The 17,591-nt window shown below is 31.4% G+C and overlaps 2 protein-coding genes across 2 annotated transcripts in view; one reads left to right on the top strand and one right to left on the bottom strand.

Moving 5' to 3' along the window:
- Positions 1–17,591, top strand: part of LOC125815184 (serine/arginine-rich splicing factor SR30) — a 64,562-nt gene that overhangs the window by 13,109 nt on the left and 33,862 nt on the right. The gene's annotated exons all lie outside the window — the stretch shown is intronic.
- LOC125815198 (dormancy-associated protein homolog 3) lies at positions 1,760–3,796 on the bottom strand. Its single transcript, XM_049494611.1, has 3 exons — positions 3,572–3,796; positions 2,973–3,134; positions 1,760–2,134 (listed from the first exon to the last, which is right to left on the bottom strand). The coding sequence occupies exons 1-3, from the start codon at positions 3,684–3,686 to the stop codon at positions 2,025–2,027; spliced, it is 387 nt and encodes a 128-aa protein (XP_049350568.1). The 5' UTR covers positions 3,687–3,796; the 3' UTR covers positions 1,760–2,024.

Below are 17,591 nucleotides of genomic sequence, written 5' to 3'. Positions count from 1 at the left end.
GAAGTGTTAGGGAAATTTTTTAGGAAAAAATAAGTAAATTATTTTATAATGAATAAAAATATATCAAGGTCTCAGTAAATTTATGTCTGTATTTATCATATTAGAAATAAAAATACAATGAAACAAAATAAAATAAAATAATTACCAGCTATTTTATTTAAATCATTTTCATAATCTAAATATCCAAAGTTAAGTCATCGCCGTCTAATTTGGTCACTGAAAAAGTGGCATCCTTGGTAAGTCATCGTTTTGTTTTATCCAAGTCAAGCATACATACACCAATCATTTATCGGACGATTATAAAAATCGTTCAACACCCTTTGTGAGATTTGGTTCGCGTGCAATTTGGCACTTTAATCTGGCTTCCCAGTTCATCATCCTGCATCACCAGTTCTGTTTATAAATCTTGGCCCACTTAGAGCTCTTGATTCTAGGCGCGTCTCAACAAACTAGTCGCGTCATTATAACTACTTTAAGATTAAGAATATGTCAAGGGAGTTCAACAAAAACTGCTAAAAGCAAACAGGAGTCCAAGATTAGGAGTTAGCGATCACCCAGAAAGTATTTGAGGGTGTTGATGACCTTCTTGAAGCGATACATTTTCACAAGATCTAATACTCCGCGTACAATTACCAGTGATGTAGGGTCTTGAGTCTCAAGGTAGATAGTCATAATTTTTGAATTTTTTTTTACTAGTAAATCAATTTTCAAATTTGACAAATTATCTTTTAACCTGAAAGGTTTATCCATAAACTAGCCAAAATTAACAATTCAAAATCACACATTGCGAAAATCATTGTGTTTAATTTCCTCTCATTATGTACTCGTGCCATGTTATTTCAAACACATTATAAGCATAAAATAAGGAGACCCCTCTTATGCAAATAGAGTACTACTCCCTCCATTCCATATTAAGTTAATTTTTGAGGTGTTTCACACCTTTTAAAAAAATTAGATTAAGACATAAATTAAATCTAATTTTCCATTTTTACCCTTATTAATTATTGTCAAAATTATAATTAAAATAACTAAATATTAATTAATCACTAATTCTAATACTAACTAATGAAGGGTAAAATTGAAAAAACACTCTAAAAGTAGCCTTGAAAATTGAATAATTATGTTAATTTGAAAAATGAAAAATGCCTCAAAAATTAACTTAATATGAAATGGAGGGAGTACTAAATAGTTGCTCAGTTCCCCGTATGGTGTAATAAAATAACGAACTATGAATTTCATCCCATGTGCAGATGACATTTTTAACCACATTTCAAATATAAACCAACTAGGATAATTAGTTCTTCTAATAACAGAAACTAAGATATAAAAATAAATACTTCAGCAATTTCAACAAATAGCCTTCTTTTACTATTCTCCAAATCAACTCTTTCGTTATTTTTAATGGGTTTCATTACGCCAAGTTCAGATATTGGACAGCTGGTTAGTATCGCTCCTAAATCTAGCAATCCATACTCTGATTTTCGTAAGAAACGGGTAACTTCTTAAATCCCCTAACAAAGAAAGTGATCGCATTAATGCTAACATCGGCTTATTCAAGTGTTTTGACAAAAATCCTCAATAAAATCTCCATACTCATTGCGTACCCTTCTTTCTCTCTTCACCCATTAGTTCCTAGTTTGACTAAAGTTTGAGATATTTGTTTCTTCTTTCGCCATCACGCAAAGACCCCATTGTACGTTGATTAAGATCAATTAAAAAACCTAACGGAAGGTCAAATTATTAACATTTATGAGACGAGGAAAACCAAAATAACATTAGAAGGGAAACTCGTAATACAAAGCAGAATACATGACCAACTTGGACGCTTACATCTTGTGCTAAACCTTCGTCACAACATCCGCAAGACGAAGAACCACTTGCACTATTTACAAAATTAAGCAAACAAATTAAACACCACACAAAACAACATTCTCAACCAGGAACACATGTTGAGCATGTCGACTAGCTATACTACATTCAACCGCCTCAAGAGGGATAACAAAAAAAGAGAACCCGACTATATCTCACAGGTCGTAAGGAGGACGAGGGCTTCTGGGTCCAACCCCACTGGCATTCTCGTATGCAAATGACGCTGATCGCCGCCGGAACCGAAATGCTTCCCTTCCAGCGGAACCTGATCATCATCATTACACATCAAATAATTAGTCTCACTCTACAGAGTACTCACCATGCATGTAACTAGCTAGTAGAAACTCCCTGTATTATATTTATCCAACAAAGTAATTGCTACACTTCCACTATTATCATGTCGTTTCAATTATAAGACCACTAAAGCAATCGCTCATTTAAAGATAAGAACTCCAACATATATTATCCACTTAACTACACATATATCTGAAAGGTCAAGGATATATAGGGGGTCCTTCATTTCTAAAAATTGATGTTTTGACCAAAATGGCAACGTGGGCCAAGTCATGAGCAGATTAAGAGAATCAAAGTAAACTGGACCACCATCCAAAATGTTAGATGAATAGCTAATTATTCAATTTTAGGGGTATATGTGTAAGCTAAGCAGCCATGCACAGTTGTTATATGTGGAGGGGTGTGGCCGAACACAAATTTTGTCTTTTAAACACATCAATGGACTCTAGAAAGGATATCACTATCTAAGTGGACACCACCATTATTAAAATAATTGCGTCCACACCTAATATCTGCATTATTGCTTCGCATTATCCGCTAAGTTACGTCAATTAAAGAAAATTACATATTTACCCCCAAGACCCTATATGTCCAAATGATCCTTCCCAAAACGAATTGACAATAATAACCTTATAAGATTCTTCTAGATTTTTCTTTCTCCTCTTTTCCTGGAGGGTACTTTCGGTTAAGAATCGAACAAATTATTCTAATGGTAAAAGCCGGCGATGCAGCCGCGGAAGCGACGACGGGAAAACAGGTAGTAGGAACGAGTTAGACCGGAAAACTAATCACAGAAATTGGCAGCTTACCGGCAAAAGGAGATACCGGAGGAGTAGTACCGGCCGGAGAAACGGGAGGTGAATCTCTATTCTGACTCCCGGAAGGCTTTACTATCATGATACTTCTCGTCACCTTCACCGCGTCCTCACTTGCTTCCTCGGTGAAGGATCTCGGTGTTGAAACTTCTGATTCTGAAGCAAAATGAAAAAAAAATGCTTTATGAGAATCGAATATATTTTCGGTGGCGAAAATTGCAGAATCCTCGGATCAAATTATCTATCAAAATCGCCTTATTTTCTTCTCCTTTTGATAAGCAATCTTCCAGTCCTTAATTCGGAAAAAGTATCTTTCAATTTCAGCATTCAAATTGAGACAGAAATGAACATATATATTTTAGTCAACTATAGAAAATTACTGATCAGATCTCTTTGAAAAAAAATAATAGATAGCCTTAATTAAATCGCACTAATTTGTGAACGTTCGCAGATAAATATAATACGTTATAGTAAGTTATAATTCAGATTAACACAGATTTGATAAGCCAATAAAAATATATAGTACTGATTATTGTTTGTTATTAGTAATAGAGATCAGCAAACGCCGGCGAAAGATAGCAACAAAAGCGTACCCTTGCCGGAATTTGAACGCGGACTAAAAGTAGAATACTTCCGGAGTTTCCCAAGGCCACTATCTGGCAGGGGACCGGCAACGGTGTCGTCCCAGAGCTTGTCAAGTAAGCTCATGGTTTAGGTTAGCGAATCGGCTCACGTTTAGGGGAGAAGAAGAGAAGAATAAAAAAGGAAATTCTGCGTCCGCTGGGATAGAACTTTCTCGGCTTGTTGTGTTCTATAGGGAAGTGAGTGATGCTATGGGGACTGATATTTATTGACGGCTGAAGCGTAAAGGCTTTTTGCAGGTTTGTGGGATAAGATCGGTTATAGGCCGTTGATTTTATTCTTTCAGATCTGAGATGAAATGGACGGTTGGATTTAAGAGCACGTATATGGAGATAAGATCGACGTGACAAAGCCGGCGTCTTTCTACCTTTGGCTTTTAGCCACGTGGCTCATGAACATTGAGCTGATCAAGAATGTCACGTGATCGGTCGTTATCCGGATGAAATGTCAGATATGTCCTTTATTTTATCCAGATAATGGCGAATTGGGTTTTGGGTATTGAGATTGACCCGGAAATGTTCTGGATAAGTCGTTAATATTTCTTGTTATATTTAGACTTTGTTTTTACTTGAGTTTAGTCGATCATTTTTCCAAAATAATCTCTTTATTGGTATAAAATAAGAAAAAGACTGTATACATATTATTTTTGTGAGATTATTTATTATTGTTATTGTCGTTAAAATAATTTATTTTATTTCTTTTCTTTAATTAGTAATGACAATGGACTATTTTCAGTTGTGTGATTTTTTCCCTTCGAAAAAAGATGGAATATTATTTTATTTAGAAATTGTTTATTTAGTCAATGAATTCTACTTTTGTGTTTACTGATTTCTCTGATAGAGAATTCACATGGTTACATAAATAAAAAATTTTAACGTGTACTAAAATATATTCAGTGTACATTTTAAAAGGATCTTTTTTTTCTTTTATTTAGCTACTTCATAATTCTTACCAATCTAAAACTATTAAATAAGTTGAGACGTATAAAGTATGTCATTTGTTTTAACTTATATTTGATTATTTACTAAGTTTAGGTTTATAAAAAAATTCTCAGAGTAAATTCAAAAATCGATTATAACTTTTTTCAGTATTTAGGAAAGACACGTAGAGGATAAGGACAAGTCAAGACTGACTCAACATTACGGAGGTGTCAGGTGTCCCAATAGTTATCTTCGAAAAAAGCATTAATTACTTTCCTGGAGGATTTAGATCCAAAATACTTGAGTTCAGTAAAGCTCGTATGTATTCATCTAACTCTGGGGTTATAAGATCATATATACAGCCCAATAATTGCACAAAAGACATGAGATCTCCATCAATCGTTATTCAATGAATACATACATAAATAAATGAGAATCTTTATTGAAAAGAGTTTCACGTAAACTATATCATAGGATTTAATTATAAATAGTCTTCTCTTTGTTCTAAATCGATTTATCATCTACTCACTATACAATACATTGATATTTTATATGCTTAATCTCTTGTGTCCTATAACTTATTGTACTAAATTGTCTAGCTAATAAGACAAAGTTTGTTTGATGACACTATCAGCCATCAACATTAGACCTAAGACCTCATGCTCCTTCTCTTTATTGTACTTTACTATTTTTGTTTAATTTCATATTCACTATTTTGTTCATACTAGTCAGCACGTTACAAAATACACAAACTATGTATTTTGATCAATCTCAATCTATATGTCTTTAATTTGAATCATGTTTATAAATACAATTATACATTTTATGTGTAAACATAACTCTGTATGTTTTATATAAAATAAACAATCCGCTCTAGAAAGAACAAATAAAATAAACATTCTACTTATGTACTTCAACATATTTTTTTCAAATCCCGTTCCACCCCAACCTTAAAATGCATTCATAACCACAAATTTACTATTGGAGACTGAAGAAAATTTCATAAATAGCAAACATAATTGACATAGTAAGCCTTTATAATTATGTTTTTTATAATTGCGCTACATATCTATATTTCGTTTGCTAATGGAAGTTGCATATGTATATTTGTGCTTGTTTGTATATTTTTACTTGCAAATATATAAATAGGGTAAGTATATACAAATTTTATATTTACATATTTAGAATTTTTTTTAAAACTCCATTTGTAAATTTTACTTGCCAATATACAAACAGGATAATTTATTATGAATTTTTTCATAAATTGTATACAAATAGCTAGGATAAGCATATAAAAATTCTAAATTTATACAATTAGGAATCGAATTATACAAATTATGTGAATTATACAAATCAAACTAATAACAAGATTGAGGGAAACTATAACTGTGAATTAGAATTTCCTTAAATAGTAGCTATAACATTTAATATGATTTAAATATTTGTTGTTATACACCATTTTTCGAAGAAAATATCTAGGCAAGCCCAAGAAGCAAATTACAATTTTGGCACTGTATTTGGTATCATCATATAAAATGACCATTATGTTATAATTTTATTTATTTTAAAAGAAAAAGAAACAGCATTGTGTACGCCGTCTTTTCCATAAGTTGTGTGTTGATGTTAACCAAAGTAATATTTATACCAGTATACCCACTTATCTATTTAAAAAATTAATTCTGAATAATGTCAATCATGCCATACTTAGTAGGTGCATGTCCCTTTCGGGGCCAAACCTTTTTTTTTTAGTTTGTTTTCTCGTTGTCGATATTTATATTGAAATTTAGCTAAATTTGAATTTATATCAAAAATTTTAACATTATGAATAAAGTGCTCCTTAATAACCATTGTAGATAAATGTTAAAACCAAGGGCCAAGTAGAATAAGAGCTAGCAAGGATTGAGATGTTCAAATGAACACTCTTCGATAAAAAGTTATATCATTTATACATGATTAAAATTATTTTTTACGTATTTATAATAGATGTTAAACTTCTTTTTACCTCTTCGTTTATTTATCTTTTAGATTTCAAGCTTTGAATAAAAAAATTGATTCCGATACAGGACAAGTCCTTTCAATAGCTTAGAAAGGTCAAAGATGCACTCCTTTATATTTAATATATAAATCCTTACCTAATCAGTAATTACCTTTTGTTTTATATAAGCTACATGTGTTTAATAATTAGGCAAGTGGTGCTATACCTTTAAATAAAAGCAAACGACCTTTCAAGTTATGGTTCAAATTCTATCTTATTGGAGCCTTGCGGGGCACTGATATGTGACCTCCACCACACCTCTATTTGAGTCTCACTTCTACGTTGTTCAATTCGATATTATGTGTTTAATTATAATTTTTTGAAATTTATGTCTAAAATTATTTTAATGCTAATCTTTTGTTTTAAATTTTATATTTGTTATGTTCAAACACTTTTATTGGGCTCACATTTTAAATTAATTCCGAACGTGTTTTTATTTCTGACTTTCTCTATTATTCGAGGAGGAAGATCTTTATGTTTGATGCAATAAAATCTTTTATTTTTTATTTTTCTTTATAAAAGGTTCTTTCATGATTATATATTGTTATGAACCTGATTAATATAATCTCCTTATTGATTCCACTTCACTTATATTGTTTGCCCATTTAGTCTAACGTTCAAGTCCACTTATTTACTTACTTTATTGCATAAGATTCAAATGTTTGGTTCGACTTGTTAATGAATTTTCATCATGTCCAAGAGTCATTTATCTTGAACCACAAAGTTTATACAACAATAAATGGAAACAGTAATATCTCAACTACTTTGACATTTGAAAGACCCCTAAACCACAAGGATCTTGTGAACACCGTTTGCTCAACCATACCTAATTGTGATTTGGACAACTCCTAATAGTGAAGACTTGACTTTTGAGGGCATTGATAAGTTATTCATCTTTCATTTAACACTATAAGTGATGGCCTTTATCAATTTAGGTCCTATGTCAAGCTCATGGATCTTTAGATTCCATTACAAGGTTTGTGCATAAAGATCCTCATTACCCCCACCACACCACCACCACCACAAAACTCTTTATCATATGGATTCTAATGCATTCTCCGTTTCAAAAAAAATGAACTATTTTTCTTTTAGTCCGTTTTTTTTTAAATGATTCCTTTCTTTTTTTATAACACTTTATTTTCGACTTTCACGTGGTTTGTTTAAGGCCACATGATTAAAGGATATTTTGATATATTTGCATAACTTTAATTTTGAACCACAAGATTGAAAAGTTTTCTTAATTTTCTTAAATTGTGTTAATTAAGTCAAACTAGGTCATTCTTTTTTAAAATGAGGGAGTTCCTTTTTACCTTGGCTAATAGTTGAAAGTGCAACTTGATAAAGGTGGATCTAAAATTTGATATTTACATTTTTTTTTATATTATTTTCAAATTAGTGAAGAATAATAACTAAGTTCATATATATATATATATATATATATATATATATATATATATATATATATATATATATATATATATATATATAATGCATACAAAAAACCTTGGTGGTTTCACATTAACCTTTAAATGATACTTTAGATCAGCCTCAAGATTTCATATTATATTAGGCATTATTCTTAAGTAGAAAACTTAATTTGTTCATTAATTAATTCTATATAAGTTAAAAAAGAAGTACGTCTCTAGTTTAAGTTAAAAGACTATATTTGAACGTTTTAAGTTATATTTGGAATTGAATTTTAGTTAGAAAATAAATTTGATTTGTATAAACATTAAAAGACTTGAGAGTGGAGAACATTATTTCACATGAAATATATATGTTTCAAACTAGTGTTTCGATATTTCCTGACTTTGTCCATCTCAAATTATATATCGTGATTAAAGTATTGTAGTTTTCAAAAATAATAATTACTCCAATAATTTAGGATAAAACTGAAAGAATAATTAATTTGAGATAATTATTTTTAGAAACAACAATTGATAATTTGAAAGGAAAGAGTAACCATATTTTGAATTGAAACAAATACTTAGGGTTAAGAAGTATTTATAGATATTGAATGAAATTCATTCTTGACACCCTAAATAATATATTTTATTTTATGCTTTAAACAGATCATAGAAAGTTCTATTAATTTGCCATTGGCTATCCTAAAAGTTTGTCAACATAAAACAGCTAGCAGCCTTGATTTAATATATATCCTTGTTATATTTTGAAGGGGACGTGAGGTAGGAAGAAAAATGTCCTTCCATTACAAGCAGGTTTTAACAATTGACAACCCATCAATAGACAAGCACATGTTAGATCAAAGACAGATAAGATGAGATAATTAATTAAGATAAGATCTTTAAGGTTACACTAATGCTACTAAGCATTATTATGTCTAATCATATTGAGTGCTACCTGTACAAGACAATTCTTCCCCCATCCCTCACCCACACCACCCTTTTGTTTTATCTAATAATTTCACACTATACCCAAATAAAGAAAAAGAAATAACCATACAATAATAGCAAAATACTTGTAATTCCATGAATGAGTTTACTTGAAGGGAATTAATTACGAGGTGAAATATCGAACTCTTATCAACAAAGTGAAAATTCAGTTATTTAACAAATTGAACTATTAAGATTTTACGAATCATAAGAATTTTTTTAGATAATCACCCAATTGAGATACTAAAATTTCACTGTGTTTCACAACTTCATATCTTCTTCTTTTTTTGACATATTAACCATGAAAAAAAGATAATTTGTCAGTCCTATCTGGCTTTTCATGTGGACGGATACTGATAACCTTTTGTAAAATGTTGAGTCATCGGTAACTAGAAAGTGGAGCTATCAATAAAGATGGGTCAACCCAATCTAACGTTCACGTGGGCTTTGAAATTTGATTGGCTGGGCCGGTTGGGCCCATTACTTGGATCGGCCTTACAAATGTTAGCCCAGCTCTAAGAGGCTCTCGCGGGCTTGGCTGGTCAAGCCTTTTTTTTTTTGGAAAAATTACAAAAATCACATACTTTTAAGGCAAAATTACAATTTATTCCTTAAAAGATTATAATTACAGAAATCCCTCAAACGGAAACAATAATATAACCGTTGATACATTAATCTGATGCGCGAGATACATTAATCGTTAAGTAAGATAAGTGCTGATACATTAATCTGATGCGCGAGATACATTACATTTTACACATAATACACTAATCTGATTTACATTTTATACATGATACACTAATCTGATGCGCGAGATACACTAATCTGATGCGCGAAAATGAGGGATTTTGGAGGTTTGTAAAACTTATAGGGGATAATGGTAATAAGTAAACTAAAAGGTGGAAAGTCTATAATTTTTCCTTTTTAAAAAAAAATATAGAATCATAAATTGTATTTGTAAAAATTCAAATTTGAACATCCAAGTACAGAAACATTCTTTTTGTCTGATATTCCCATTACATAGTTTTTCTAACACAATTTAAGTCCACAATTGAATTATCCAATGTACTATTAAGTGATATTCTCTCCGTCTCATTTTGATTGTCATTATAGCTCTTTCACACCCATTATAATATATATATATATATATATATATAAATCCTATTTATCAGAAGTTCAAGAAGTCTATACCCGCATTAGAGTCTGATTAATCAGAATTTGCTCTCAAAACAAACCTACAAAAAAAATAGTAGAAATAGCAAACATAATAGCCATAATAAGGCTCTATAACTATAATTTTGATAATTGCGCTTCATAACTAATTAACTATAGTTTTGTTGCTATGGAGGCTATGTTTTGTATATTTCTGTCCACTTGTGTATTTAAATTCAATATTTATACATTTAGGAATTTTTCATAATTCCGTTATATATTTCGCTTGCCAATTATTGTGAATTTTTCATCAATCGTATACAAATAGTTAGGGTAAGCGTATACAAATTTCTGGATATATACAATCAGCAACCAAATTATACAAATTCTGGATTTATACAAATCAAACGAATTGTATAAATCAAGCGACTAGTAAGAATTGAGAAAATTGTAGCCGTAAATTATAATTTTTTTAGACTGTAGCTATAGTACCTAATATAGACATAATATTGGTTATTCTACATAATTTTCCCCAGAAATAGCAAGCTATAGTTGGCCCAATCTAACATGCCAAGCCTAGGTTGACGATTCTAACTAGAAGAAAAGACTGAGGGCCTGTTTGGATTGGCTTTCGGCTTGACTTATATGTCAAAAACCATAAGTTAGGATTTCTAACTTATGACCTTTGACTTATTTTTGTTATTTTGGCTTTAAAATAAGTGTTTATAAGCACTTTTTAACTTTACTCAAACACTTCAAAACTGCTTAAAAACTATTTTGGCTTAAAAACACCTAAAATAAGTCAATCCAAACGGGCACTGATGCAGGGCCTAGTACAATTTTATGATGGGCCTTAACGCCTCTGGACCAAATTACACAATCAAGGTTCAGATCATTCAATTGTTGATTGTTATGAACCAAGTCCAACCCAATATGAATACCAAGGTCACACAAGTACTTATTGGGCTGACAAGACTTATTGGGCCGAGAGCAACGAATAGTTCCAGTCTAATTTGGAATCCGGGTCGAGTAGTGGGTGTGAGAACGGTTCCATTAAATGGGGTAGTGGTCAACAATTTAGGGATTATGCATATTGAAGAAAATGTTTGTCCTCTCCTCTTATTCTAGAATCTAAGTTTTTCATCTACATTTTTCTTCTATCATTAATTACTAGTTATTTCAATATTTCCATTGTAATTCGGTAGTTTGATCATTGCAATTATAATCTTAAGGTTGTAATCGTGTTTCAGTGCTCTTATTAATAAAGTGGAGATTTCGGTTCATTAAATTGGTGCTTTCATTGACGTACTCTAATGGCAAGGGTGGTATTAGATCGATTCAGCGGTACCGATAGTCCAGCGGACTGGATTTCTAGGGCAAAATGATACTTCACTTTTTTGGGCTTCTCCGAAGAACACTGGTTGCCTCTTCCTTCCTTATATCTCGATGGTGAGGCCCTCGAGTGGTTCCGTTGGATGATTCGCAACAAACAATTTTTTGATTGGACCCATTTCAAGGAGAAGTTAGCCCTGTGTTTTTCGAAATGAACGTATGCAAAGTCTCTTGTGATGGATGCTCAAATTTCAAATATTCTGGCTTTGCTTCAGAAGATCGAGAACAAATATTCAGTTACGTCTAAGCAAGTTATAGTAGAAAATGTGAGTATTAGTGTTGTTACAGTCTTTAGCGGAGAGATTGATTCTCCTTTGGTCGAAGAAAACTCGAGCCATATGGATAATATTGAGGGTCTGTCGAACATTTTTATCAATGACTTTTCAGGTCAAGTGTACAATAAGCTCGATGAAATGCCTATAAAAGTTTTCACCAAAGAAATAGAGGAAACTTCTTCAGTCTCTAGCTGTGTAGCTGATTTGGACGATAGTAAGTCACCTAAGGTGTTTAACGAATGTTTCCCTGGTTGTTGCACCCTGTTAGTGGCAGAGGTGCAAGCCGATACTCCAAACAAAATGCTTGCTAAAGAAGCATCAGGCCCTAAGCACATCGTAGCCCAATTGATCGATGAGTGTTCTCCAAAAGATATGTCAAAGAGGTATGTTACTGCTACTTCTCTCGTTCGTAGCTCTAATAAACTAAAAATTGAATTTGAGACCTGTGAGGAACTGTATCTTGCTGAGTTTTTCTTGGAGCCTGCAACTATTGAGGATTTATATTATGAAAAACAAATTCTGAAGATAGAGATTGTACCCCACAAAGTACCATGCCTTCAGATGAATTCATGATTGTTGTGGAGCATGGAAAATTTACTTGTGAATTGATACTCACAATATTTTGTATCAATTTTCGTTTAATCGTGATGATATTGTCCTTGTTCTTGGAGCTGCTACAAATCTCTGTGTATGGGATCCAGGCATAAGTTTCAACTCTAAGGCTCTCATTGGTTATACAGTGAACACGAAGCCACTACTATTATTAGGGTCTATTGGTACAGTTGGCTTCATTGCATATTCTAACTCTATGACTCAAGTGTGGGATCCCGGACAACAAAGATATGAGATGCTAATACCTAAATCAAAAGTGCATGATAAATACTCTGAGGTGAATCATATGTTTGATGTCAGTTCCCAAAAAGCTACATCGAGGGAGATATAGCCAACTGCACCTTTAGATATTATACGTCTTCCCAAGTTATTTTAATTCCCGCAACGACTATCAGCACAACTCATAAGAGGTGATTTCTCTATACGAAAGAAAATAAGTGAGCAGGCTAGTGCACTGAAAATGGCACCAGAGGGAAAATAAGTTTCATCAATTGTTTGTATTGCTTGGCTACAAGGCTCTATTAAGTCCACGACAAACTTGATTGAGCAAGAGTTGCATAATTTCTCTACGCTTGAGGAGATCATTATTTTCTTTGGCGCTCATGGTGTACCAACTAGTTATGGTCCTGACCTTGAATTTGAGTATATTCTTGTTGGATATGGTGCTGATGAATTCCTTATGTTGATAATGCATGACATTTTGGATCATGGTGATAAAATTATTGACTGCCCTCCCTTTTTCTCACTATAAGAATGGGCTGCACTATAAACTCGTGAAAATGATATTCAGAGTTTTACAGTGATCGAAAGTGAGCTTGCGTTGGTGAAAGTTGCTTCAATTGTTGATGTTTATGTTATTCACAAGTCAATGCTCAATGACAGTAAAAGAATTTCTATCTTGAGTAGTTATGGGAAGTTCATAACTACAATGAGGCTTATGTGTTATCTTGCCTATTTCAGTGGCCATAGACGTGTTGAAGAGTGCACTGTAGCACAACAGATTCAGCTTGCAAAGCTTAGAAAAATATTCGATGCAGCAATGAGATCATCTCTCCTCGCAAGATCTCGAGCTTTCCTTGTCATAATTCGTGAACATAACCATCATTATTCCTCCCTTCTTTGTGAAACACCCATGGAGGTGAAAAAGAAGTGTAGATTGAGGGATCCTGGATCATTTTCCTATCTCCAACAATCTTATTGCTATGAAATAACAAATATTACTAATGCTCATGAGTATATTAATATAATGAAGGTATTAGAAATTATTAGGCATAGCAAGAAAGAGCAGATGAAAATTTTTAGAATTATGGCTTCTATTATGGTACTTGGTAATATGGGTTGCTCTAAAGGCAATGAAACTGCTTCCTCTATTCTGCAAGTTGACAGTGTTTGGTTTCAACTTCACACCACTATTGCAGTGCTCTACACATACTCAAGTATTGTAAGATTCCACAGTATACTGTCTGTGTGGCTTTACTCAAACCTTGAGGACAAGGTTCTTATTGAAGACGAAAGTATTGTTATGGACCAAGTCCAACCCAATATGAATACCAATGTCACACAAGTAGTTATTGGGCTGACAAGACTTATTGCGCCGAGAACAACGAATAGGTCCAGTCTAATTTGGGATCCGGGTCGAGTAGTAGGTGTGAAAACGGTTCCATTAAATGGGGTAGTGGTCAGCAATTTAGGGATTATGCATATTGAAGAAAATGTTTGTTCTCTCCTCTTCTTCTAGAATCTAAGTTTCTCATCTCCATTCTTCTTCTATCTTTAATTACTAGTGGTTTCAATATTTCCATTGTAATTCGATAGTTTGATCATTGCAATTAGGATCTTAAAGTTGTAATCGTGTTCCAGTGCTCTTATTAATATAATGAAAATTTCGGTTTATTACATTGATCACTTTTGATTTGGCAAATATATTTACATAGGATATGATACTACATTTATAATGGTCCGAATAACAATTTGTAACAGTTAATAATGTAATTATTATAATTAATTTTTGATATATTTACTTGAGTTGGAATAACCGAATAAGACTACATACGCATGACCATCCTCTCCACACGGTCATACCAGCTTATTAAATTACGCTAAATATGTTTTTATCATGTTATTGTTATGGGGTAATAATCTAACGATTTGCTTGCTCATATGAAGCAGGAATGTGTTGGGTTCGAAAGGGATTAGGGCGTCATGCGAAAGCTTGCAATTGCAAATCATATGAGGATAAATTAGACGATACATAAAACTATATTAAAAGAAACATATTATTATTATATGATATGACCAATTGACCTACATAATTAAAAAAACTAATCAAAACATAGAAAAACTGTAGAGAAAGAATCTCTCCATAAACAAAACTTTCTAAGCGACTACATTGTGAATTTTATTGTGTTATGTTATGAGAATATGAATCTTCAATTTATAGATCTCCTTTTTCCTCTAAGGAAAGAATAAACCAAATATAGAAAAAAAATTATATTTCTCTTTTAGAAAAAGTTCAAGCATTTATGGTAATACTTTGACTTTTCTTTTGAGAAAAAAATAAACTTCAAATAAGGTAAGAAAATCAGGACAAAACCCTAACAATTCTCTTTTTTGGTTGGATTTTCTTGACAAAACTTGATTTGTCTTCTTCACATGCATGATATCTTCGTTCTTCACATAGTTTTCATCACTGCTGATTGTCATGATTAAAAATAAAGTTTAAAATATATGGGTTAAAATGATTTTAAAATATTTTATTTTTATTTTAAAAGATGCAGCAACAGGAATGTTGAAAATATGATTTTAATCTTTTCTCCACATGTAGCTGGACAAAAATCTTCTTTATCATCAAATTAGTTACAAATTGATTTGAAACCACTTGAGTTTGTCTTCAACCTCATTCAAGCATTAGATCATTGAACTATCGGATCTTTGAACCATGTGCTCTGATACCACTTGTTGGGTTCGAAAGGGATTAGGGCGTCATACGGAAGCTTACAATTGCAAATCATATGAGGATAAATTAGACGACACATAAAACTATACTAAAAGAAACATATTATTATTATATGATATGACCAATTGACCTACATAATTAAAAAACTAATTAAAACATAGAAAAACTATAGAGAGAAAATATCTCCATAAACAAAACTCTCTAAACGACTACATTGTGGATTCTATTGTGTTCTGTTATGAGAATATGAATCTTCAATTTATAGATCTCCAAACTTTTCCTCTAAGGAAAGAATAAATCAAATATAGAAGAAAATTATATTTTCCTTTTAGAAAAAATTTAAGCATTTATGGTAATACTTTGACTTTTCTTTTGAGAAAAAAATAAATTTTAAATAAGATAAGAAAATCATGGCAAAACTCTAACAGAATGAACTACATAGTCAGTTAATCTTCAAATTGTTTTAAATGTTTTTTTTTCAATCATCGAGCATGACTTTGGCTAATTAGTTATTGACTACTAGTTAACGAATAACGATGTAGACTTGTATAACAAAATGCTTGCATAAAATGATTTTTTTCTTTGTACCGTCTTTTAAGTTTTTAATAAGCGCTATTGATGAAAATATAATGAAATAGCAATAGTAACAGATTAAAATTGTACAGAAAATTAACGTTATCACAATATTACCCGAGATGACACAAAATAAATTATACGAGAAGGGGCGGATCTAGCTTATTAAGTGCGCATAGATTTATAAAAACCCAATAATATTTGTTAATATTTATTTATAAACTTAATTATTATTATACAAATATATATATTTTAAATCTTAAATCGGTCTCTATTTACTGGAAAACTTAATACAAAACTCCTATTTTTTTTTTCAAAAGAGAAGTAAATGAGAGACTGGCAAGAACATGATTAAATGGAAGGGCACGTATGTGTGTTGAATGCACATGCTATACTATAATTGTTGATAATCATTATTCATGAACAAAGCCTTGGAAAAACCTAATACTACTCCCTCTGTTCACACAGAATTGTCAAAAAAAATTAAATAATTTAAAGTAAGTGTATTATTTCATGTATAAAAAACATATTGAGAATTTTTTGTCATTTTTATCTTTTATATAATGAAGTTCTTAACTATTTTACATGTTCTAAGAAAATAGTTTGTGAATAATTAAAGATGTAATTGTGAAAAGTACGTAACTTTTAATTTATGCTCTTAATTTATTTTCTCAAGAATGTGTTATACCCCAACAATTCACTTAAAATGGAACAGAGGAAGTACTCTTGTATTATTCACCCTCCACTTCATTTTAGCAAATTAATCAAGAGAGTTTTATTCAGCTCACGAAGGATCAAGTAATATAAGACGGAGGAATATATTATGAAGGCCTCGAGGTGCGTGCATTGCGTGTTCAAACATCAAGTAGTGAGTATTGAGTAGTAACTACATTGATTCCCATTTCTGCCACAACTCCTTTAGTACTTATCCCCTGTTGTTTCACTTTTTTACGCTATTGTTTTTTCCATTTTCTTTTTATTTATTAATTCTACTCTTAACTCTTTCTGCAAAATTATTTAAATTAACTTCATTTCAATTTCCAATAAGTAATGGCCCTATAGCAAAGAAACCTTCTCCAGTCTCAACTGCTACAAGAAAATCCCCCACTTTCTTAGGTAAATTATAACCCCTCCACTTTCATTTTGACTGCCAAATCAAGTCATAAAATGATGACTATTGACTAGTGTGTGATGTGATTATTATATATAGATGCTTACGCAAGCCTAAGGGAAATATATATATGTATATAAATTCAATCCGTTTTATATTACTTGACCTATGTTGATATGTTATAAATGTATTTTATCAAATTATCAAATAAATAATGTATTGTAGCTCCAATTGAACTACTACAGCAGTATTCTCTCTAATTCATATTTCTTGGGATATTTTTTATAGTTCGGAATAAGAGAATGGTATGTTTAAAGTTCAACTTTTCCCTATATTTATCTTTCATTTAATAAAGTTATTAATTATTTTATTTTTACTACAAGACTAATTTAGAAATAATTAAAAGGGTAATATTCAAAAAAAAGTCTTTAATATGTTTTTATTAAGAAATGTGTTATACCTCAAAAAATCACTTAATATGAACTAGAAAAAAATATTTAAAAAAATATGAAAAAAAGTGATAAAACTATCTTAATTTGTTAAAATAAATAA

This window comes from Solanum verrucosum, unplaced genomic scaffold (genome assembly GCF_900185275.1).
Source record: "Solanum verrucosum unplaced genomic scaffold, falcon-dt-bn FXZP01000261.1, whole genome shotgun sequence".
In the NCBI taxonomy this organism is placed as follows: Eukaryota; Viridiplantae; Streptophyta; class Magnoliopsida; order Solanales; family Solanaceae; genus Solanum; species Solanum verrucosum.
The sequence above is the reverse complement of the archived record's forward strand: the minus strand, read 5'-3'. Positions and strand labels throughout refer to the sequence as shown.

Coding starts and splice junctions, on each gene's coding strand:
- LOC125815198 (XM_049494611.1), bottom strand. CDS start 3,686: ATGAGCTTACTTGACAAGCTCTGGGACGACACCGTTGCCGGTCCCCTG. Junction 3,135..3,571: donor GCGTTCAAATTCCGGCAAGG/GTACGCTTTTGT, acceptor ATTTTGCTTCAG/AATCAGAAGTTTCAACACCG. Junction 2,135..2,972: donor TCCGGTATCTCCTTTTGCCG/GTAAGCTGCCAA, acceptor GATGATGATCAG/GTTCCGCTGGAAGGGAAGCA.